This window comes from Triticum urartu, chromosome 5A (genome assembly GCF_056163025.1).
Source record: "Triticum urartu cultivar PI428250 chromosome 5A, HENAU_Tu73, whole genome shotgun sequence".
Taxonomy (NCBI): Eukaryota; Viridiplantae; Streptophyta; class Magnoliopsida; order Poales; family Poaceae; genus Triticum; species Triticum urartu.
In genome coordinates, this window is record NC_141877.1 from 117,327,308 (window position 1) to 117,352,521 (window position 25,214).

The window sequence follows — 25,214 nt, forward strand, 5'->3', positions numbered from 1 at the left end:
TGTTTCGCTGGCCGGAAATGAAATGCAGATGAGTCTGGACTCAGAAATGGATATTCAGTAGTAGTCGGTAAAACTGCCCATAGCACGAGTAATTTCAATAGTAACATAAGGTCTAACCCAGTAAATTTGTTTATGTGACAATGATTTAATGAGAAGAGAGATGATATGAGTAATATAGCTAGTTTACCCACAATAACATCATATATATCAAGATAAGATGAGTCTACAAGCTAATGAATGAAGTGTGACACCACACATAGTATGTTACTCTCCATAGAGCATGATAAATAATATAGCCAGCTCCTGACTATAACATGTTGCCATGTCACTTATAACCAATGTAATACCCAACACACATAATAGTTGGCTATAAGAAATACTACTTTGTTAACATATGACTCAATTTTCACTCTCACAAAACTTTTTGAAGCTTGTGCTACAGCCAGCTGTAAGTCTACAACCCGATTCTCTTCTCTCTCCTTTTCTCTCTTATCCAACTCAACAATAATATAATATTTAAATTCTTACAACCCACTTACGTCACCTTATTATACTTGCTTTTATAGAGGTAGTAACATATACCGGTAAGATATGTATATTACTAGTAAGTTATTCCCCACTATGAATAGTCTAATCGGCCCTCTCCTAATTCAATCCCGTATGCTCCTTTCGCTTGACTGCTGACTTGTTTGCTGCTGCGACCCCCGAAATTCTCCGGCGTTTCCTCCGCCGATAACACTTCTCACTTGCAACGAACGAGTTGACCTTCACGCGCAACCGCCTGATGAGAGCCCAACCGAACGTCGCCACTACTCCTCCAACACCACCAACCTCGCCGGCCGGCCGGCTGGCAGCGACACGTACGACGTACCAGGCCTTGACTTTCACATAAAAGGACAGAACAACATCAGGAGAGAGGGAAGACCCGCCGGAGGAACAACGTGCATGCAGCAGCCAGCCATGGAGCCAGCTTGTCCTCGGTTGCTCGTGTCCCTCCTCCTCCTATCATGCTTCGTGTCACCCGAGCTCGTCACTCCCATCCACGGCCAGTCCGACGCCCTCGGCTTCATCAGCGTCGACTGCGGGATCGCCGACGGCACGAGCTACCCCCACGAGTCCACGAGCGGCCTGAGGTACGTCTCGGACGCCGGCTTCGTCGACGCCGGAGCGGGGGCCAACGCCGGCATCAGCCCGCCGTACAGCGACCGCGGTCTGGCGGCGCGGTACCTCACCGTACGCCACTTCTCCGGTGGTGCTGCGCGCAGCTGCTACACGCTCCGGGGGCTCTCGCCGGGAGGCAGGTACCTCGTCAGGTCCAGCTTCTACTACGGCAACTACGACGCGCTCAACAGGCCCCCGTCCTTCCACCTCTACCTTGGGGTCAACCGCTGGGCCGCCGTCAACGTCACCGCGCCCGACGACATATTGATCTTCGAGGCCGTCGTCGTGTCCCCGGCTGATTTCTTTCAGGTCCCAGGAGTCCTCTAGGCAGACTTCACAGTCTGAGCTTTTCTTGAGTGATGAACGGGTTGATGACAAGTACTATTTTTGGTTTACATACAGGTGTGCCTGGTGGACATAGGGCAGGGTACGCCCTTCATCTCCGGGCTTGACCTGAGGCCGCTCAGGGCGGCCATGTACCCGGAGGCCACCGTGAACCAGTCGCTGCTCCTGCTCAACCTTCGCCGGCCGGCGGCGAGATTCGCCTTGAACCGCTACCACTTCTGGCGGCCGGCTAGTTCCTATAAGTTATACAGGTTCGTCCGGTCTCCGGTGATAACTACTGATGCATATTATAGTTGCCTGCCGATTACTTACTTGATGTGAACGTCGAAGTGGGTTATCTTGACCATTTGCACACATCACGTAGGGCAGCAGCATTCCTTGGTTTATTGCACAAGTTTCCATTTGGATGAACATTTTAAAATAGGCTTTGCAGAGTCGTAAGAAAACCGCTACTAGTATGCACTTACTCTGCTCCAAAATGACACCGCGTATGCACACTGAATAACATAAAACCTTTTTTTTCGAAAAGGAGGTATACCCCCGGCCTCTGCATCTCTTGATACACACAACCATTTATTAAAAAGTATCTCAAAGGTTTCAAAGGTTCCAAACGGAGGTCTCAAAAATAAACAAAGGTCGCACTAAGCGAAGAAAAGCCACAAGTGGCCAAAAATAAAAATCACAACCGTCGTCAGCAAGACTAGGAGACTAAACGTCTATCCTATTATTGGACCGTCATCCAAACCGGTTGTAAGTATCCCGTGCAACCATCTCCCATCGGCTGCATCCAATATCCATATGCTCCCTGTGGTCCGCACGACTGAGTAATGACCACGTACGGATCCAAGTAGTCGCTCTGAAGATGACCTGCAAAAAGTTGGTAATGGTTTGTCTGTTAAATGCAACGTCATTGCGAGAATTCCATAGAGACCAAAGTAATGCACATGCTCCCACTCGGATATGTGCCGCGGACTTTGGCTCCACTCCAGTCAACCAGTTATCAAACAAATGTGATATCGTGCGAGGTGGAGTTATGTTGAAAGTAACATGGATAGTTCTCCAAAGCAGTTTAGCAAGTGGACATTTGATAAATAGATGTTCTATTGTTTCATCCTGATCACAAAAGCAACATCTTTTACTTCCTTCCCACTTACGCTTAACTAAGTTATCTTTAATAAGAATGACACCTTTATGCACAAACCACATAAAAACTTTTATCTTCAAGGGCACCTTAACTTTCCAAATATGAGCTGTCCTCGGGATGGTCCCGGCATTAATCAAATCCATGTACATGGATTTAACCGAGAAGACCCCTGAGTTGGAAAGCTTCCATTGCAAAGTGTCTGGTACATCCGAAAGGTTAACCTCCATTAACCTACGCACAAGATGTATCCACCTAGTCCAACGGTCGCCAATAACAGACCGTCTAAACTGTATGTTAAGCGGGATAGTACCCAGCACTGTAGCAACGGAAACCTCTTTCCGCTGCGCAATGTTGTAAAGGGAAGGATACTGTAAGGCCAGCGGCGAATCTCCTAACCTAGTATCCTCCCAAAATCGAGTATCCCGTCCATTCCCGATGATAAATTTGATCCTGTTAAAGAACGCCACTTTCGTCCTCATAATCCCTTTCCAGAATGGTGAGTCAGTCGCTTTTACCGTAACCTGGGCTAGTGTTTTGGCATAGAGATATTTGTTACGCAATAGCTGAGCCCAAACTCCGTCACTTTCTGTGCATAACCGGTACAACCATTTGCTGAGTAAGCACCTATTTTTCACCTCCAAGTTTTCAATTCCCAAGCCTCCCTGGTCCTTTGGTCTACAAATTACATCCCACTTTGCCAAACGATACTTATTTTTGTTCTCATCAATTTGCCAGAAGAATCTAGATCGATAAAAGTCCAATCTTTTCCGTACCCCAACCAGGACTTCAAAGAAAGAGAGGAGGAACATGGGCATACTTGTGAGTACAGAATTAATAAGCACCAATCTTCCTTCATAAGACAAAAGTTTGCCCTTCCAGCAACTTAGCCTCTTTTCAAACCGATCCTCGATACATTTCGATTCTTTATTTGTGAGCTTGCGATGATGAATCGGAATCCCTAGGTACGTGAAGGGTAGTGTGCCTATTTCACAGCCAAATAGTTGCTTGTAGGTTTCTTGTTCTTCTCTGGCGCGTCCAAAGCAAAACAGCTCACTTTTATTAAAATTAACTTTCAACCCTGATAGTTGTTCGAATAGGCAAAGCAATAACTTCATGTTTCTGGCCTTAACAAGGTCATGTTCCATGAAAATGATGGTATCGTCGGCATATTGAAGAATGGACACCACACCCTCAACCAGATGTGGTATGAGCCCCCCTACTTGACCGTCCTGTTTTGCTCTATTAACAAGAACGGCCAACATGTCAACCACGACATTAAAGAGAATTGGCGACATCGGGTCTCCCTGTCTCAATCCTTTTAACGTCTGGAAATACTGGCCAATATCGTCATTTACTTTGATGCCTACACTACCCCCTTGTACAAATGATTCTACCTGCTTCCTCCAGGCCTCATCAAATCCTTTCATACGTAAGGCCTGCTGTAAGAATGACCACTTCACTTTATCATATGCCTTTTCAAAATCCACTTTGAAGACCACTCCATCGAGCTTCTTCGAATGAATTTCGTGTAAAGTCTCATGAAGAACGACCACTCCCTCGAGGATGTGTCGATCTGGCATGAAGGCAGTCTGTGTTGGCTGTACCACCGAATGAGCAATCTGAGTCAGACGGTTTGTACCAACTTTTGTGAAAATCTTGAAGCTTACATTGAGCAAACATATCGGCCTGAATTGCTCAATGTGAATCACTTCCGCCTTCTTTGGTAACAACGTGATAGTCCCAAAGTTAAGCTTAAAAAGTTGAAGGTGGCCATTAAACAGATCATTGAACATTGGCATCAAATCACCTTTAATAATACCCCAACATTTCTTGTAAAACTCAGCTGGGAATCCATTCGGACCAGGTGCTTTGTTATTTTCCATTTGGGATATTGCGTCAAACACCTCCTTCTCAGAGAAAGGTGCAATTATTACTTCGTTCTCTTCATCTTTCAGTTGAGGAATGTCGTCCACCATGCTCTCATCGAGGGCGACATAATTCTCAGCTGGGGCCCCAAATAGTTTTTTATAATAGTTGGTAATATACATTTTAAGGTTTTCATGACCAACAATCGTCCCGTCATCTTGTTCAAGTTGAATGATTCTCTTCTTCCTATGTTTCCCATTGGCAATCATATGGAAAAATTGAGTATTATTATCTCCTTGAACCACCTGGCGCACTTTCGCTCTACGTGCCCATTTCAACTCCTCCTCTCTAAGAAGCTTCGCTAGCAAAACCTCGGCTTCTCTTTTAGACACTCGCTGATCCATATCCAGCGCAGTACTTTCAGCTTTTATGTCTAGGTCATTAAGGATCTTTAACAGTCTTTCTTTCTCCTTTCTATAAACCCCACTATTGTTCTTAGCCCATCCTCTCAAGAACTGTCTAAGATGTCGAATCTTATTCTGCCACCGATCAATATTTGTCTCTCCCCTTTGTTCCGCCGCCCATTCCCTTGCTATCAACGCAAGGAAATCTTCTCTCTCGAACCACGCAGTTTCGAAAGAGAAGACATTTTTGTTGCCTTGGTGAGCCGCCTCACCAGAGTCTACAAGAAGGGGTGTATGATCAGATATTCCCCTCTGTAACGCTTGCACCATCACAAGAGGGAATTTTTGTTCCCATTCTATACTTGTGAGAACTCTATCAAGTTTTTCATACGCCGGATTTGGAAGATTATTTTCCCAAGTAAATTGCCTGCCTGTGAGATCAATCTCTCGTAGGTCCAGGCTTTCAATAATCGCATTAAACATGAATGACCATCTGCCATCAAAATTGTCATTATTTTTCTCTTCTCGTCTTCTAATAATGTTAAATTCACCACCAACAAGAACAGGTAAGGTATCATCCCCACAAATCCTAACTAAATCTGCGAGGAAGTCCGACTTAAGCTCAGGCTGTGCCGCTCCATACACAGCCACTAAAGCCCACCTGAACCCGTCAGCTTTCGACCGCACATGGAACTTAACTGCAAATTCCCCCCAGAAAACATCAAGCACCTCCAGCTGAAAGAACATGCGGTGCCCCCATGTTTGGTTTTGGAAATTGATGACAATCTCTATGGACTAATGGTTGCCTTGAGTTATATTTGAAGGTTTTGTCCATAGGCTTTTCTTGGAGTACATGTGTTGGTTTCAAGAAGAGTTTGTGTCGACCAAGGTGCTATTCAAGGAATTATCCAAAGATTGGTCATTTGAGAGTTGAGCTTATTGCAAGCATGTCTTGAAGAAGAAGATTGTGTGATCATTCATGTTTACCTTCAAGACATCATCCAAATGCAGAGAGTTGGAAAGATTCAAGGTTGATCAAGACTAAGTCAAGAGTGAATCAAGTTGATCAACTCAGAAAGCATAGAAGATGTACCGAGAGGGATCAAGTGATCCCATGGTTTGGTAAGCATTGTCCATTGTGCTTTGTATACTAACCCATGGTCTATGTGAGAGTTCTACGTGGGGTTAGGTACATGTTCATGGGCTTGTGTCAAGAGGAAGATATCTCTCAACCCATGGAGAGGATGACATCAAGTGGTGATCGTCATCAAGATTGCCGTGTGCGAGTTCAAGTGGAGCATCACGAAGAGATCAAATGCTTGAAGCTTGCCGTCCTTTGTGGTGACAATGAACTTGTGAAGATGTGCGGAAGAGTGGCTCACCCATAGTGGAGTATGGGGGAGTAATCAACTAGTCTTCATCAAGTCAACCCAATCAAGAAAGGTGGTCCAACTTGAGGGAGTCAAGATCGTCATCATCTAGCTCAAATGGACCATGTGCAAGGCAAAGGTTCGCCCTTGGTAGGTTTTCTATTTTACCGGTCTCATGATGGTAGTTGGGAGACCGGGTTATGGGATCGATTGCCGTACTATCAAGGGGGGCTCTCAATGAGTAGCTTGATCGTATCGTTCATAGAGAGCTCAAACCATTGCATCCTTGCATCATCTTTCTTGGTTCTTGTTTGGTTCTCTTTGTGAGTCTTAGAGCTTATGGTCATCTTGATGACAAGCTTGAGTTCATCGAAAACGGAGTTCGCATGCATCTTCTATGATGTTTTCGATGTTGGAGGTTTTGCCGGTTCTTCTCGGTTGGAGGTTTCTCTCCTCTATTTGTTGGCATACCTCCCCTGCCTCTTCTTACTATAACCAGACGTTGGAGGTTTGTCTCCTCTATCGCCGCTGTTTTGATGCTACTCGTCGTCTTGTTTCCAACAAGCTTGAGTTTGCTCAATTCGGAGCTCATATGCAGAAGTTATGGCAGTTCTGATTTTCTTGAGTGTGGTTTTTGTCAGGGTCCCAGCGGTAGTACCGTGGTACCCAGCGGTAGTACCGCTGAGGAGTCACAAGCGGCAGTACCGCTCCGCAGCGGTAGTACCGCGGGCCACAGCGGTAGTACCGCTCCTCGGAGCGGTAGTACCGCTTGATGGTCTCAGCAGTAGTACCGCTGCGGCTCCGTGCTCCTACCGCCTCGACTCGAGTGCGCTTTTTCTCGTGTCGGGTTTTGCGGCACTTGTTGGGGAACGTAGCAATAATTCAAAATTTTCCTACGTGTCACCAAGATCAATCTATGAAGTCATCTAGCAACGAGGGAGGAGTGGATCTACATACCCTTGTAGATCGCGCGCGGAAGCGTTCAAGAGAACGGGGTTGATGGAGTCGTACTCGCCGTGATCCAAATCAGCGATGATCCTAGCGCCGAACGAACGGCACCTCCGCGTTCAACACACGTACGGAGCAGCGATGTCTCCTCCTTCTTGATCCAGCAAGGGGGGAGGGGAGGTTGATGGAGATCCAGCAGCACGACGGCGTGGTGGAAGTAGCGGGATTCCAACAGGGCTTCGCTAAGCGCTGCGGGAGGAGGGAGATGTGTCACGGGAGGGAGAGGGAGGCGCCAGGCCTTAGGTATGGTTGCTCCTCCTTTTCCCCACTATATATAGGGCCAAGGGAGAGTGGGAGGCGCAGCCCTTGCCCCTTCCTCCAAGGAAGGGTGCGGCCAAGGGGGGGAGGAGTCCATCCTCCCCAAGGCACCTCGGAGGTGCCTTCCCCTTTTAGGACTCTCCCCTTTTTCTCTTCTCTTGGCGCATGGGCCTCTTGGGGCTAGTGCCCTTGGCCCATGTAGGCCAAGGCGCACCCCCCACAGCCCATGTGGCCCCCCGGGGCAGGTGGCCCCACCCGGTGGACCCCCGGGACCCTTCCGGTGGTCCCGGTACAATACCGGTGACCCCGAAACTTGTCCCGATGGCCGAAATAGCACTTCCTATATATAATTCTTTACCTCCGAACCATTCCGGAACTCCTCGTGACGTCCGGGATCTCATCCGGGACTCCGAACAACTTTCGGGTTACCGCATACTAATATCTCTATAACCCTAGCGTCACCGAACCTTAAGTGTGTAGACCCTACGGGTTCGGGAGACATGCAGACATGACCGAGACGTTCTCCGGTCAATAACCAACAGTGGGATCTGGATACCCATGTTGGCTCCTGCATGTTCCACGATGATCTCATCGGATGAACCACGATGTCAACGACTTAATCAATCCCGTATTCAATTCCCTTTGTCTAGCGGTACGATACTTGCCCGAGATTCGATCGTCGGTATCCCGATACCTTGTTCAATCTCGTTACCGGCAAGTCTCTTTACTCGTTCCGTAACACATCATCCCGTGATCAACTCCTTGATCACATTGTGCACATTATGATGATGTCCTACCGAGTGGGCCCAGAGATACCTCTCCGTTTACACGGAGTGACAAATCCCAGTCTCAATTCGTGCCAACCCAACAGACACTTTCAGAGATACCTGTAGTGCACCTTTATAGTCACCCAGTTACGTTGTGACATTTGGTACACCCAAAGCATTCCTACGGTATCCGGGAGTTGCACAATCTCATGGTCTAAGGAAATGATACTTGACATTAGAAAAGCTTTAGCATACGAACTACACGATCTTTGTGCTAGGCTTAGGATTGGGTCTTGTCCATCACATCATTCTCCTAATGATGTGATCCCGTTATCAATGACATCCAATGTCCATGGTTAGGAAACCGTAACCATCTATTGATCAACGAGCTAGTCAACTAGAGGCTTACTAGGGACATGGTGTTGTCTATGTATCCACACATGTATCTGAGTTTCCTATCAATACAATTATAGCATGGATAATAAACGATTATCATGAACAAGGAAATATAATAATAACTAATTTATTATTGCCTCTAGGGCATATTTCCAACAGTCTCCCACTTGCACTAGAGTCAATCATCTAGTTCACATGGCCATGTGATTAACACTCACAGGTCACATCGCCGTGTAACCAACATCCAAAGAGTTTACTAGAGTCAATAATCTAGTTCACATCACTATGTGATTAACACTCAATGAGTTCTGGGTTTGATCATGTTGCTTGTGAGAGAGGTTTTAGTCAACGGGTCTGAACCTTTCAGATCCGTGTGTGCTTTACAAATCTTTATGTCATCTCCTAGATGCAGCTACCACGTTCTATTTGGAGCTAATCCAAATAACTGTTCTACTTGGAGCTTATTCTAAATTGTTGCTCCATTATACGTATCCGGTATCTCTACTCAGAGCTATCCGGATAGGTGTTAAGCTTGCATCGTCGTAACTCTTTACGACGAACTCTTTTGCCACCTCCATAATCGAGAAAATTTCTTAGTCCACTAGTTACTAAGGATAACTTTGACCGCTGTCCTGTGATCCATTCTTGGATCACTCTTGTACCCCTTGACCGACTCATGGCAAGGCACACTTCAGGTGCGGTACACAGCATAGCATACTGTAGAGCCTACGTCTTAAGCATAGGGGACGACCTTCGTCCTTTCTCTCTATTCTGCCGTGGTCGAGCTTTAAGTCTTAACTTCATACCTTACAACTCAGGCAAGAACTCCTTCTTTGACTGATCCATCTTGAACACCTTCAAGATCATGTCAAGGTATGTGCTCATTTGAAAGTACCATTTAAGTGTTTTGATCTATCCTTATAGATCTTGATGCTCAATGCTCAAGTAGCTTAATCCAGGCTTTCCATTGAAAAACACTTTCCAAATAACCCTATATGCTTTCCAGAAATTCTATGTCATTTCTGATCAACAATATGTCAACATATACTTATCAGAAATTCTATAGTGCTCCCACTCACTTCTTTGGAAATACAAGTTTCTCATAAACTTTGTATAAACCCAAAATCTTTGATCATCATCAAAGCATACATTCCAACTCCGAGATGCTTACTCGAGTCCTTAGAAGGATTGCTGGAGCTTTGCATACTTATTAGCATCTTTCAGGATTGACAAAAACCTTCCGGTTGTATCATATACAACCTTTCCTCAAGAAAATCGTCGAGGAAACAATGTTTTGACATCCTATCTGCAAGATTTCATAAATAATGCAGTAATCGCTAATATAATTCCAACAGACTCTTAGCATCGCTACGAGTGAGAAAGTCTCATCGTAGTCAACTCCTTGAACTTGTCGGAAAACATCTTAACGACAAGTTGAGCTTTCTTAATGGTGACATTTACCATCATTGTCCGTCTTCCTTTTAAAATCCATCTGCACTCAATAGCATTACGACCATCGAGCCGTTCTGCCAAAGTCTACACTTTTTTTTCATACATGGATCCTCTCTCGGATTATATGGCCTCGAGCCATTTATCGAAATCCGGACCCACCATCGCTTCTCCATAGCTCGTAGGTTCATTGTTGTCTAGCAACATGACTTCCAAGACAGGATTACGTACCACTCTGAAGTAGTGCGCATCCTTGTCATCCCACGAGGTTTGGTAGTGACTTGATCTGAAGTTTCATGATCACTATCATAAGCTTCCACTTCAATTGGTGTAGGTGCCACAGGAACAACTTCCTGTGCCCTGCCACACACTAGTTGAAGAGACGGTTCAATAACCTCATCAAGTCTCCACCATCCTTCCACTCAATTCTTTCAAGAGAAACTTTTCCTCGAGAAAGGACCCGATTCTAGAAACAATCCCTTATTGCTTTCGAATCTGAGACAGGAGGTATACCCAACTGTTTTGGGTGTCCTATAAAGATGCATTTATCCGCTTTGGGTTCGAGCTTATCAACCTGAAACTTTTTCACATAAGCGTCGCAGCCCCAAACTTTTAAGAAATGACAGCTTAGGTTTCTCTAAACCATAGTTCATACGGTGTCATCTCATCGGAATTACATGGTGCCCTATTTAAAGTGAATGTGGTTGTCTCTAATGCCTAACCCATAAACTATCGTGGTAATTCGATAAGAGACATCATGGTATGCATCATATCCAATAGGGTGCAGTTATGATGTTCGGACACACCATCACACTATGGTGTTCCAGGCTGTATTAGTTTTGAAACAATTTCCACAATGTCTTAATTCTGTGCCAAACTCGTAATTCAGATATTCATCTCTATGATCATATCATAGATATTTTATCCTCTTGTCACGACGATCTTTCAACTTCACCCTGAAATTACTTGAACCTTTCAATAATTCAGACTCGTGATTCATCAAGTAAATATACTCAACATCTACTCAAATCATCTGTGAAGTAAGAACATAACGATATCCAGTACACGCCTCAGCACTCATTGGACTGCACACATCAAAATGTATTACTTCCAACAAGTTGCTTTCTATTTCCATTTTACTGAAAACGAGGCTTTCAGTCATCTTGCCCATGTGGTATGATTTGCATGTCTCAAGTGATTCAAAATCAAGTGAGTCCAAACGATCCATCTGTATAGAGTTTCTTCATGCATATCTACCAACAAACATGGTTCGCATGTCTCAAACTTTTCAAAAATGAGTGAGTCCAAAGATCCATCAACATGGAGCTTCTTCATGCGTTTTATACCGATATGACTTATGTGGCAGTGCCACAAGTAGGTGGTACTATCATTACTATCTTATATCTTTTGGCATGAACATGCGTATCACTACGATCGAGATTCAATAAACCATTCATTTTAGGTGCAAGACCATTGAAGGTATTATTCAAATAAACAGAGTAACCGTTATTCTCCTTAAATGAATAACCGTATTGCGATAGACATAATCCAATCATGTCTATGCTCAACGCAAACACCAATCTCGATGGTAGAGGGAGCGTGCGATGCTTGATCATATCAACATTGGAAACACTTCCAACACATATCGTCAGCTCACCTTTAGCTAGTCTCCGTTTATTCCGTAGCTTTTATTTCGAGTTACTAACCCTTAGCAACCGAACCGGTATCTAATACCCTGGTGCTACTAGGAGTACTAGTAAAGTACACATCAACACAATGTATATCCAATATACTTCTATCGACCTTGCCAGCCTTCTCATCTACCAAGTATCTAGGGTAATTCTGCTCCAGTGGCTGTTCCCCTTATTACAGAAGCACTCAGTCTCGGGTTTGGGTTCAACCTTGGGTTTCTTCACTAGAGCAGCAGCTGAATTGCCGTTTCATGAAGTATCCCTTTATTCCCTTGCCCTTCTTGAAACTGGTGGTTTCACCAACCATCAACAATTGATGCTCCTTCTTGATTTCTACTTTCGCGGTGTCAAACATCGCGAATATCTCAAGGATCATCATATATATCCCTGATATATTATAGTTCAACACGAAGCTCTAGCAGCTTGGTGGTAATGACTTCGGAGAAACATCACTATCTCATCTGGAAGATCAACTCCCACTTGATTCAAATGATTGTTGTACTCAGACAATCTGAGCACAAGCTCAACAATTGAGCTTTTCTCCCTTAGTTTGCAGGCTAAGAAAATCGTCGGAGGTCTTATACCTCTTGACGTGGGCACGAGTCTGAAATCCCAATTTCAGTCCTCGAAACATCTCATATGTTTTCACGACGTTTCAAAAACCGTCTTCAGTGCCTCAACTCTAAACCATTTAGCATTACACACTGAACTATCATGTAGTCATCAAAACGTGTATGTCAGATGTTCGCAACATCCACAGACGACGTTCGAGGTTCAGCACACTGAGCGGTGCATTAAGGACATAAGCCTTCTATGAAGCAATGAGGAAAATCCTCGGTTTACGGACCTAGTCCGCATAATTGCTACTATCAACTTTCAACTAAATTTTCTCTAGGAACATATCTAAACAGTAGAACTGAAGCGCGAGCTACGACATAATTTGCAAAGATCTTTTCACTATGTTCAGGATAATTAAGTTCATCTTATGAACTCCCACTCAGATAGACATCCCTCTAGTCATCTAAGTGATTACATGATCCGAGTCAACTAGGCCGTGTCCGATCATCACGTGAGACGGACTAGCCAACATCGGTGAACATCTTCATGTTGATCGTATCTTCTATACGACTCATGCTCGACCTTTCGGTCTTCTGTGTTCCGAGGCCATGTCTATGCACATGCTAGGCTCGTCAAGTTAACCCTAAGTGTTTTGCATGTGTAAAACTGTCTTACACCCGTTCTATGTGAACGTAAGGATCTATCACACCCGATCATCACGTGGTGCTTCGAAACGACGAACTTTAGCAACGGTGCACAGTTAGGGGAGAACACTTCTTGAAATTTTAGTGAGGGATCATCTTATTTACTACCGTCGTTCTAAGCAAATAAGATGCATAAACATGATAAACATCACATGCAATCAAATAATAGTGACATGATATGGCCAATATCATATAGCTCCTTTGATCTCCATCTTGGGGCTCCATGATCATCTTGTCACCGGCATGACACCATGATCTCCATCATCATGATCTCCATCATCGTGTCTTCTTGAAGTTGTCTCGTCATCGACATGCAAGTCGTGATTCCCTTGACAAGAACATGATCAATCTCATACATCACATATATCATTCATCACATCCTTTTGGCCATATCACATCACATAGCATACCCTGCAAAAACAAGTTAGACGTCCTCTAATTGTTGTTTGCATGTTTTACGTGGCTGCTATGGGTTTCTAGCAAGAACGTTTCTTACCTACGCAAAACCACAACGTGATATGCCAATTGCTATTTACCCTTCATAAGGACCCTTTTCATCGAATCCGATCCGACTAAAGTGGGAGAGACAGACACCCGCTAGCCACCTTATGCAACTAGTGCATGTCAGTCGGTGGAACCTGTCTCACGTAAGAGTACGTGTAAGGTCGGTCCGGGCCGCTTCATCCCACGATGCCGCCGAATCAAGATAAGACTAGTAACGGCAAGCATATTGAACAAAATCAACGCCCACAACTACTTTGTGTTCTACTCGTGCATAGAAACTACGCATAGACCTAGCTCATGATGCCACTGTTGGGGAACGTAGCAATAATTCAAAATTTTCCTACATGTCACCAAGATCAATCTATGAAGTCATCTAGCAACGAGGGAGGAGTGGATCTACATACCCTTGTAGATCGCGCGCGGAAGCGTTCAAGAGAACGGGGTTGATGGAGTCGTACTCGTCGTGATCCAAATCACCGATGATCCTAGCGCCGAACGGACGGCACCTCCGCGTTCAACACACGTACGGAGCAGCGACGTCTCCTCCTTCTTGATCCAGCAAGGGGGGAGGAGAGGTTGATGGAGATCCAGCAGCACGACGGCGTGGTGGAAGTAGCGGGATTCCAACAGGGCTTCGCTAAGCGCTGCGGGAGGAGGGAGATGTGTCACGGGAGGGAGAGGGAGGCGCCAGGTCTTAGGTATGGTTGCTCCTCCTTTTCCCCACTATATATAGGGCCAAGGGAGAGGGGGAGGCGCAGCCCTTGCCCCTTCCTCCAAGGAAGGGTGCGGCCAAGGGGGGGGGGGAGGAGTCCATCCTCCCCAAGGCACCTCGGAGGTGCCTTCCCCTTTTAGGACTCTCCCCTTTTTCTCTTCTCTTGGCGCATGGGCCTCTTGGGGCTGGTGCCCTTGGCCCATGTAGGCCAAGGCGCACCCCCCACAGCCCATGTGGCCCCCCGGGGCAGGTGGCCCCACCCGGTGGACCCCCGGGACCCTTCCGGTGGTCCCGGTACAATACCGGTGACCCCGAAACTTGTCCCGATGGCCGAAATAGCACTTCCTATATATAATTATTTACCTCCGGACCATTCCGGAACTCCTCGTGACGTCCGGGATCTCATCCGGGACTCCGAACAACTTTCGGGTTACCACATACTAATATCTCTATAACCCTAGCGTCACCGAACCTTAAGTGTGTAGACCCTACGGGTTCGGGAGACATGCAGACATGACCGAGACGTTCTCCGGTCAATAACCAACAGCGGGATCTGGATACCCATGTTGGCTCCCACATGTTCCACGATGATCTCATCAGATGAACCACGATGTCAAGGACTTAATCAATCCCGTATTCAATTCCCTTTGTCTAGCGGTACGATACTTGCCCGAGATTCGATCGTCGGTATCCCGATACCTTGTTCAATCTCGTTACCGACAAGTCTCTTTACTCGTTCCGTAACACATCATCCCGTGATCAACTCCTTGATCACATTGTGCACATTATGATGATGTCCTACCGAGTGGGCCCAGAGATACCTCTCCGTTTACACGGAGTGACAAATCCCAGTCTCGATTCGTGCCAACCCAACAGACACTTTCAGAGATACCTATAGTGCACCTTTATAGTCACCCAGTTACGTTGTGACGTTTGGTACACCCAAAGCATTCCTACGGTATCCGGGAGTTGCACAATCTCATGGTCTAAGGAAATGATACTTGACATTAGAAAAGCTTTAGCATACGAACTACACGATCTTTGTGCTAGGCTTAGGATTGGGTCTTGTCCATCACATCATTCTCCTAATGATGTGATCCCGTTATCAATGACATCCAATGTCCATGGTCAGGAAACCGTAACCATCTATTGATCAACGAGCTAGTCAACTAGAGGCTTACTAGGGACATGGTGTTGTCTATGTATCCACACATGTATCTGAGTTTCCTATCAATACAATTATAGCATGGATAATAAACGATTATCATGAACAAGGAAATATAATAATAACTAATTTATTATTGCCTCTAGGGCATATTTCCAACAGCACTTGCTGCGGTAGTAGTGGCGGTAGTACCTCTTATTAGCGGTAGTACCGCCCTGCCTCCACAGTAGTACCGCTCTGGGTCCCAGCCCCAGCCCCTTTTCTTCTGGCGCGGCAGTACCGCTGAGGGGGAGCGGTAGTACCGCTTATGAGCGGTAGTACCGCCCTGCCTCCGCGGTAGTACCGCTCTCTGCGGGGCTGAGTGGGGGATAACGGTTGGATTTTCCCCCTCCTATAAAAAGGGGGTCTTCTTCCCTTTGAACCTTATCCTTTGAGCTCGTGTTCTTCCCCCATTGTTGACCTTCTTCGAGCTTGCTAAACTCTCAATCCCTCCATGGATTCTTGCTAGTTTTTGAGGGAAAAGAGAGAGGAGATCTAGATCCACATTTTCACCTATCACTTTCTCCTCTATGTGAGGGGAACCCCTTGGATCTAGATCTTGGAGTTCTTGGTGTTCTCTCTCTTGTTCTTCCTCTCATTTTCCTCCCTAGCATTAGTTGCTTCGGTGGGATTTGAGAGAGAAGGACTTGGGCACTCCGTGTGCCCTTGCCATTGCATTTGGTGCATCGGTTTGAGTTCTCCACGTGATACGTGGAAGTTACAAGTTGAGAAGCTTATTACTCTTGGGTGCTTGGTACCCTTGAGCTTGTTCCTCTTGGGTGCTTGGGCTCCCTAGACGGTTGTTGGTGTTCGGAGCTCAATCATTGTGGTGCAAAGCTCCGGGCAAGCGTCGGGGTCTCCAATTAGGTTGTGGAGATCGCCCCGAGCAATTTGACGGGTACCGGTGACCGCCCCCAAGGGTTGCCAAAGTGTACGGGTTCGGTGACCGCCCCCAAGGGTTGCCATTTGTACGGGTTCGGTGACCGCCCTCAAGGGTCCCTTAGTGGAATCACGGCATCTTGCATTGTGCGAGAGCGTGAGGAGATTACGGTGGCCCTAGTGACTTCTTGGGGAGCATTGTGCCTCCACACCGCTCCAAACGGAGATTAGCATCCGCAAGGGTGTGAACTTCGGGATACATCGTCGTCTCCTCGTGCCTCGGTTATCTCTTACCCGAGCCCTTTACTTATGCACTTTACTTTGTGATAGCCATATTGTTTCTTGTCATATATCTTGCTATCACATAGTTGCTTATCTTTCTTAGCATAAGTTGTTGGTGCACATAGGTGAGCCTAGTTGTTTTAGGCTTTGTTCTTGGCAAATTAACCCCTAGGTTTATTCCGCATTTGTTCAAGCCTAAACCGTAATTATTTTAAAACGCCTATTCACCCCCCCCCCCTCTAGGCGACATCCACGATCTTTCACCAGCGACTCGCAATTGACACCTAGGAGGATCCCGCCACATCTTCCCCGAGGTGGCAAACAATGCCAATCAAAATCAAGACCTCCTGAGATCGTTCCAAGAAACTGCGAAGTAAAATCCGCCCTACCAGTCTCTAGCAACGCAATAAAATCAAGTTTGTAATCCCGAGATGCATCCGCCAAAAACCTACGTTTAGCCAAGTCCCTTAGAACTCTGCTATTCCAAAAAATGCCGTTCATGAATCATCGTGAAATTTCTTCTTAAACTTAATCCTAGCACTTCGACGCGCCGCAGAAAGGCCATACACCTTTTTTTGCCGTTTACGCGTTGGAGGCTGAGGGAGGATCAAAGAGTCCGCATGACTAATGTCCTCGGCAGGACCTACAGGTGAAGACAGAGAGGCCGCATGCCCCTCCTCTTCCAAAGTCTCCTCATGTAGAAGGTTTGCAGGAACTAAACCCTCGCATAAACCCTCCAACTCACACATACCCAACTCATTTATCTCACTTTCTTGCATTGGTTGGACTGCCGCTAAATTATTAAGCATCGCCATTGCTCTATCAGTTTCTAAATCAAGAAGCTCATTGATAGAAGTAACTACTTCGCGATTGTTGGCACCTAAACAAATACCCAATTTATCCGCTCTATGCAAGATATCATCTTCAGAAAAATGTAAAACTGAAATATCGGTATTTAAAGACAAACCTGTAGAAGCCTCTGTGTCGCGGATTTTGGCCATCCGCATGGCGCGGCCAAGCTGAAACTCATCCGCATCCGGCTGCTCCTGGATGCGCCGGCTGGAGCGCCTCCCTCCCGACGTCGGATCTGGAATACCCCCAAAGGCCACCACCTCTGGGATAAAAGAGTCCGTCCCCCGTCCAGTGTGAGGTGCGGAAGGTAGCACCGGAAAGCCCACCATCGGCTCCGGTTCTGGACCCGTACCCAAAGCCGGCACCTCCACCGTCGTCGCCTCCTGCGACACCTGTGTAGAAGTCGCATCCTCCATCGGAGTTAGAGCAGAAGAAAGCCCATACCCCTCCACGACCACATCCGCCTCGTGTGGTCGTGTAGGTGAAGGAGTAGCCCGCCGAGGTGTGACGTCCGCCGAAGAAGGAAGAACTGGGGCCGCCTGCCTCGAGTTGCTTCCCTTAGATGACATCGGTTCTGCCATAGCATCACCACCCTCGAACGAAAACCGGACAGGAGATAACGGAGGTAAAACATGCTCAACAGGGTCATCTCGCTCCATCCGATCTCCCCACAGACGCCCAGGTGCCGAAACAGCTCCAAAAGACCCAAAACGAAGTCCTGACTTGGACTGAGATATGGGGGCAGGGGTCGTGCATCTCGCATCCGTAGGAGTGTGGTCATCATCCTTCAATGTTGTGAGAATCCGAGATGGTGGCACTATCGCATCCAGCACCTCTTGGCGAAGACCTGCTATGGGCGCCGAACCAGAGGCCTTGCCCACTGGGGCCTTGGGCTCCTTACCCTGCCCCCCGGGAGTAAGTGAATTGTTTGCAGGCTGGTCATGGTCCATAAGATCGTCCTGCCTGCCGTCACCACCATCAGTCCCACTATCAGTACTCATGCTTTTGTCTGCATCTTGGATCATCGGAACTCCCTCAATCTCAATTCTTAGATCATAACTCATGCCATCATAAACCCAATCTAAAAAGCACGGGACCGCATTCACATCCCGAACTCCCACCCGCATACGTGCAATGCCATGCATACGCGTAAAAGGCATATCGACCTCCAGAGTCTTTCCAATAAGAGACCCTTGGCTCCAAGTCTCCAAATAGTCATTAAGTGGTTCCGGGGGTAGGCCAAAAAATCTGACCCAAATCTGAACAAGTGGCACTCCCACCGGATCATTGCGCTTCCACTCATCAAACTCTAGAATACATGCACTACCAGAAACTTTGCACATGCCAAACTCATTAATCTTGTCAAGATCATATTTCGTGGGATAGTCAACCTTAAACGTCATCTCATCAATCCGAACGAGAACCCACTGAAACGAGCTAGAGACTAATCTCTTGAGTTGTAAAATAATCTGATCCTCAGAAAGAGTGCCCTTAGTCACTTGAATGATGCCAGTTCTAGCATTCTCCAACCGTGGTCTACAAGATCTCATAGTTGGAGTCTCAAAGAACATAAGTTTTTCGTCACACACACCATATAAGTTCACCACCGGCTTAGGAGCTGACAAAAGAGAACAGGCTTCATCATGTTTCGGTCGCAAACAAATGTCACAAAGCTCCGTCGTACAACCCACCGCATAGTGCCCAGGTTCTCCACAACGATAACAATATGTCTTTTCCCTCTTACGCTGACCTTTGCTCATCTTATCAGTATCATCCTTGTCCGACGCATTCTCCACCGGCGTCTCGGTGCTTACGTAAGGATGCAACTTTTATCCAGGCTAAAGCTAACTGGTGTTAGGTGGAAGTTGAAAACAGTCTCACAGACAAAAATGACACAACCTTGTGACCCTGAGCTTGAGTTTTGTCCTCCATTTGATTGTACCCCTCATAGTTGATGTTGCTCTAAAGGGCCAGTTTTTTGGCAGCTTAAAAAACAAGCCGCCTCTCCCCAACTTATCCCATAAGCCGTCTTTCTTATTCATCGGGGCTTCTAAACTAGTTGTGGGATAGCTAATTTAGAAGTCTCAACGAACTTAAGAAGCGGCTTATTTTTTAAGCCGAGGAGAGGCAGCTTATTTCTTAAGCTGTCCAAAAGAACTAGCCCTTATCTCGCCTGCAAAGCTCATATGATATGAGCAATCATCTAGATATCACCCTGGAAGAGTGGTTAGCAATCTCAGACAACTAACAAGGTTCTACAACCGCAAAAAAAAAAACAAGGTTCTAAACATTATCACCTTTCTAGAACATGGTTTATTATCACAACTCCCTAATCCCAGCAGACACTAACACGCAGTTCCGCTTGAAATGCGGTCAAACTGACGGCTGGCCATTGACCCCACAGCTAAAGATTATATCACTATATAAATTGTTGTTGCACTTCATTCCTGAATGAACTGCCAAGTAGCATGATCGACACTGGCCTTCTCTGCTACCAAACCAAATGCAACATTTTAGGTCGATCATGAGTCAATTCTGCAAAATCTATAGGTGTCAAACCAGAGTCTGGAGTTTAAGACACACCAGTTGCAATTTCTGCCGATTTTCTCACACCGGATTCCGCTTCTTGCCAACAATAACAGGTACCCATTTGACTCCTATGACCGCATCTGGCAGTCTTACGGCGACGTCGCTGCGTGGACCAACATAATGACGACGGCCGACGTGGACGTCTCCAAGGCCAGCAGCTTCGACGCGCCGCCTGTGGTGCTGCGGAGTGCCGCCACTCCGGTGAACGGAACCCGGCTCGACTTCTCATGGAGCCCGGACACCTCCCAGAACAACGACAGCAGCACCGCAGCCTACCTCCTGCTGCTCTACTTCGCTGAGCTACAGCAGCTGCCAGGCAACGCGCTGAGGCGGTTCGACATCCTCGTCGACGCCGCCTCATGGAACGGCAGCCGGAGTTACACCCCGAAGTACCTCTCCGCAGAGGTTGTGGAACAGGTGGTGGTGCAGGGGTCAGGCCAGCACACCGTCTCGCTTGTCGCCACGCCGGATGCCACACTCCCGCCCATCCTGAACGCGTTCGAGATATACTCACTGCGGCAGATGACTGAGCTTGCAACGAACAATGGAGACGGTACCTTGCGCTTTGATCCATGTGTTCCATTGTCAAGGATCCTAATTTGGACTGAAATTTGCTAGTCCAGTAGCTTTGAATTATTTGTTTCTGGATAGCGTAAAGCAGAACCTCAGAAACAGCTTCTCCGTTTTTCCATATTAACAGCCAAGGCCATGATGGGAATTCGCAAGACGTACATGCTGAAGAAAAACTGGATGGGTGATCCTTGTGCGCCGAAAGCATTTGCCTGGAATGGCCTGAACTGCAGTTATTCTTCATCTGGTCCTGCATGGATAACAGCTCTGTAAGTTGTCAAGTGCAAAAGAACTGCACATTCATGCTTGTACTTGAAAGTTGAAAGGTTAAAAAAGAAAGCTTTTCCATGGCATGATACTAATCTACTATGGGATTTGCAACAGAGTATTGTCATCTAGTGTGTTGACCGGTGCAGTTGATCCTTCTTTCGGTGATCTAAAATCTCTTCAATACCTGTAAGTGCCCGATATGATCATCGTACGACATATTCTGACTCTAAGAACACCTTCAGGTTCCCATAATCTTCTAGTATTTAGCAGCTATTTAATATCTGACACAATATAAGAATATTGCTTGTATTTTATTTTTTATTATACGTACTCAAGCATTTTCTCATAAGAATTTTAATTCCAGGGACTTGTCCAATAACAGCCTGTCTGGTCCAATACCTGATTTTCTGGCACAAATGCCATCACTTAAATTCCTGTAAGTATACTTGTTTGCTTCAGTTCACTTCAATATGTGCATCAGCATATTTCAAAATATTTGTGCTCTACAGTGATTTGTCAAGCAACAAACTCAGTGGATCAATTCCTGCAGCTCTAGTACGAAAGCGTCAAAATGGATCCCTTGTATTAAGGTTTGCATAGCTAACTTACACCTTCACTCTTTCTTTTTTTAACGTCAAAATGGATCAATTTCTTCGCATTTTCTTGCTCCAAATTTAGCTAATTCAGACATTGTTGTTTTAATTCTAGGATTGGTAATAATGCAAATATCTGTGACAATGGTGCTTCTACATGTGCTCCAAACGACAAGAAAAATAACAGACAACTCATCATTGCGATAGCCGTTCCAATAGCTGTAGCTACTCTACTGTTTGTGGCAGCAATTATCATCCTTCATAGAAGGAGAATTAAACAAGGTAATATTTCACCGAGGAAACCAGCAAATTTATACGTAGTAAGTAAAGATCACCCATATAAAGTCAGGTTTGATTCCAGATACATGGATGGCAAATAGCGCAAGGCTTAATAGCCCCAGGGACAGGGAGAGGTCGAACCTGTTTGAGAATAGACAGTTCAGCTACAAAGAGCTGAAGCTCATCACAGCTAACTTCAAGGAAGAAGTAGGGCGAGGAGGATTTGGTGCTGTGTTTCTAGGCTATTTGGAGAATGGAAGCCCAGTTGCTGTGAAGATCCGTTCAAAAGCATCATCTCAAGGGGACAGGGAGTTTCTATCTGAGGTAGGCTTTTAACTACTTTGAAATTTATTGTTTGTATCCTTGAACCAAATGTTCTTACTGCAAATCGCAGGCCCAACACTTAAGTCGAGTTCACCACAGGAACCTGGTTTCCTTGATTGGTTATTGCAAGGACAAGAAACAACTGGCCCTTGTCTATGAATATATGCATGGTGGAGACCTAGAGGATCGTCTAAGAGGTAAGTCAGTATCTCCATGAAAAAAATCACCTCACTAGTTCCACATAGCCTTTCCTTTGTTACAAAGTTTAGTGCCCATTGTTCCAACTTATTCAATTACATTATTGGCATAAAAAAAGGGACAATTTTACACAAGCACATACTTTCTATAGGATGTGATGACTTTGAACAAACTCAAAAGTGTGGCATGCAAAACTATACTTATTTATCCACTTGTCAATTGTGAATGCTAAACTCATGTGTCCAGTACAGTATTAACAGATTAGTGGACAGAGCGGCCAAGATTTTACTAAATGGCACACCTATTCCATGATACAAATTGGGGCCAAATTACACTGATAAATTACATACCTTTTCTTGTCAGAATTTTACTGATCTGCAAACCTTCTTATAAGCCATGTTTTTGGATGCTCTGTCACAGGAGAGGTCTCTATTGCTACGCCCCTCAGTTGGCACCGGCGTCTCAAGATTGCTCTCGACTCTGCCCATGGTTCGTATGACTATACACACCTGAAACTGTAATATAGTAGCATGATTGCACCAGGACTTGTACTTATACCAGCTAAACCGACCAAAACCTCATCCATCTGGCCAATTGTAGCTAATTTTTACCTACATCCTTAACTCATCGCTATCTGCTAACTGGACGCTGGTCGTGGTCCTCATGGATACAGGATTGGAGTATCTACATAAGTCCTGCCAACCGCCACTGATCCATAGGGATGTGAAAACAAAGAACATCCTGCTATCTGCTGACCTAGATGCAAAGATATCTGACTTTGGCCTGACCAAGGTGTTCGCAGATGAGTTCATGACCCATATTACTACCCAACCAGCAGGCACCCTGGGGTATCTTGACCCTGAATACTATAATACATCCCGGCTCAGTGAGAAGAGTGACGTGTATAGTTTTGGAGTTGTACTACTGGAGCTTATAACCGGTCAGTCGCCGGCGGTCGCCATTACTGACACTGAGAGTATCCATATAGCACAGTGGGTGCGCCAAAAGCTCTCCGAGGGTAACATCGAGAGCATTGCAGACTCAAAGATGGGGAGGGAGTATGATGTCAACTCAGTCTGGAAGGTTACAGAGCTGGCACTGCACTGCAAAGAACAACCATCACGGGAACGACCAACGATGACAGATGTTGTGGCTGAGCTCAAGGAATGCTTGGAGCTGGAGGTGTCTCGTGGAATGGGCAATTACAACTCAGTCACTAGCGGCACAAGTAATCTCAGTGCAACAAGCGCTGACTCGCACAACGATGCTCAAGCAAATGATCTGAAACAGCAAAGTGTGCTTGAGTTGGGGCAGGTTGGCGATACATCGTCGACTCACATAGGTCCGGCACCAAGATGAGACCAACAGTCTAATTTTGTATGGTTTTAGAGTCTCGGGTTTGTATATAAGTTTGGTATGCATCAGAAACTTTAGTCCTGTATTTGTAGCAAGTAACTGATGAGGAACTAAAGTTGGATCTCTGTGGACTATATAATTAGGATGTGAGCTTGGTGTGAGAACTGAATGGAAGGTATTTCAAATGGGGCTGCACATATGGTAATTCCATCAATAGTTTCTCAAACTAAAGCAAGAAAAAAATATCAAGAATACACAACCTGGTTCAGGTTGCCATACTTTTCCTCTTTTTTTTGAGCTGGGGAGAAGCCTGCGGCATTTAATTATGAAGATGTTAGACACTTACTACACTCACGAGTGGTTAATTCCACCTAAAGCATCCGGAAGCTCGGTCGGCACGGAAATACCACTGGGCCAAGATGCCCGTCAAACTTGCCGTGGTGCTCTCCTTGGTGCTGTCCCCCAGCGTCGTGACTCCCATGGCCTCTGGGAGCTTGCTGGCTTCACCTTCCATCCGCTGCCACCGCCGTCAGTTACTCTGCCTCTGTTGCCTTGTCTATCAACTCTTTGCAGCAGTGGCATCATTGCCTTGAGAGAGATTGAAGTAGTTTGCATTTTACGAAGAAGATGAAGCAGAGAAGTTGTAGTGGTTTCCATTTTAATAGAGAGATTGAAGCAGTTTGCATTTTATGGAGAACATGAAGCAGAGAAGATGTAGCAAATTCCATTATAACAAAGAAGTTGAGGGACTTTGCATTTTACAGAGAAGATGAAGCAGTTGCAGTGTGGACAAAACTTGAAGCAGCGGGAGCACCACCGACGTGGTGGCGGAAGACCGCACCATCGCCGGATTGATCGGCGACGAGCGCGAGGTCGCTGCCAACCGCGTCCTGTTGGCCGATGCGAGGGGCAAGTTGGAGGAGATGTTTATCGGCCTCGGCAACACCGAAGACGGCAACCACCCGTTTGGCGGGATGCTGGCCGGCACCCACGACGATGAGGCCTCTGGCTCCGGCGTCATCTGCATCTCCTCCAACAAGTAGTAGTTTATCTAGCTAATCTAATACTATGTCTAGTAGTGGTAATACTAATTAAGCACTAGATGCAGTACTAAGGAATGCTATCTACCTATTGTATAATTAAGCACTGCAATCTAGTTAAGTTAAAATTTCTGTGTGGGGGGTTTGGGCTTTAGGAGATATAGGGCTTCTGAGCCCCAAACCTTAGTCGTTTGGAGCTTGGGGGTGGCCACAGCCACTACCATACGCAGCAGGGCGACGAGAACGGCCACGCACAACACGGCTACGAGAATGGCCACACGCAGCAAGGGAACGAGACTCGACACGGCCACACAACACGATGACGAGCATTGCCACAGCACGGGAACACGCAGCACGGAGAGCACTCGAGGCTTGGTAGTGTGAGGAATGAGGCAGAGGAAATATATAGGGTAGGTGTTAGAACAACACAAGTGGTTGCAA

The 25,214-nt window shown here is 46.1% G+C and overlaps 2 protein-coding genes across 2 annotated transcripts; one reads left to right on the forward strand and one right to left on the reverse strand.

Annotated features, from left to right (window-relative positions):
- The first annotated feature begins 627 nt into the window (after nt 1–627).
- LOC125508093 (putative leucine-rich repeat receptor-like protein kinase At2g19210) lies at nt 628–24,754 on the forward strand. The gene is made up of 12 exons (XM_048672676.2): nt 628–1,470; nt 1,564–1,757; nt 20,197–20,696; nt 20,844–20,982; nt 21,098–21,169; nt 21,348–21,419; nt 21,493–21,573; nt 21,692–21,858; nt 21,938–22,179; nt 22,250–22,376; nt 22,798–22,866; nt 23,051–24,754. The coding sequence occupies exons 1-12, from the start codon at nt 946–948 to the stop codon at nt 23,734–23,736; spliced, it is 2,874 nt and encodes a 957-aa protein (XP_048528633.2). The 5' UTR covers nt 628–945; the 3' UTR covers nt 23,737–24,754.
- LOC147970511 (uncharacterized) lies at nt 1,835–19,140 on the reverse strand. Its single transcript, XM_087525642.1, has 2 exons — nt 17,670–19,140; nt 1,835–2,373 (listed from the first exon to the last, which is right to left on the reverse strand). Exons 1-2 carry the CDS (start codon nt 19,123–19,125, stop codon nt 2,231–2,233), a joined length of 1,599 nt encoding a protein of 532 aa, XP_087381768.1. The 5' UTR covers nt 19,126–19,140; the 3' UTR covers nt 1,835–2,230.
- Nucleotides 24,755–25,214: the final 460 nt, after the last annotated feature.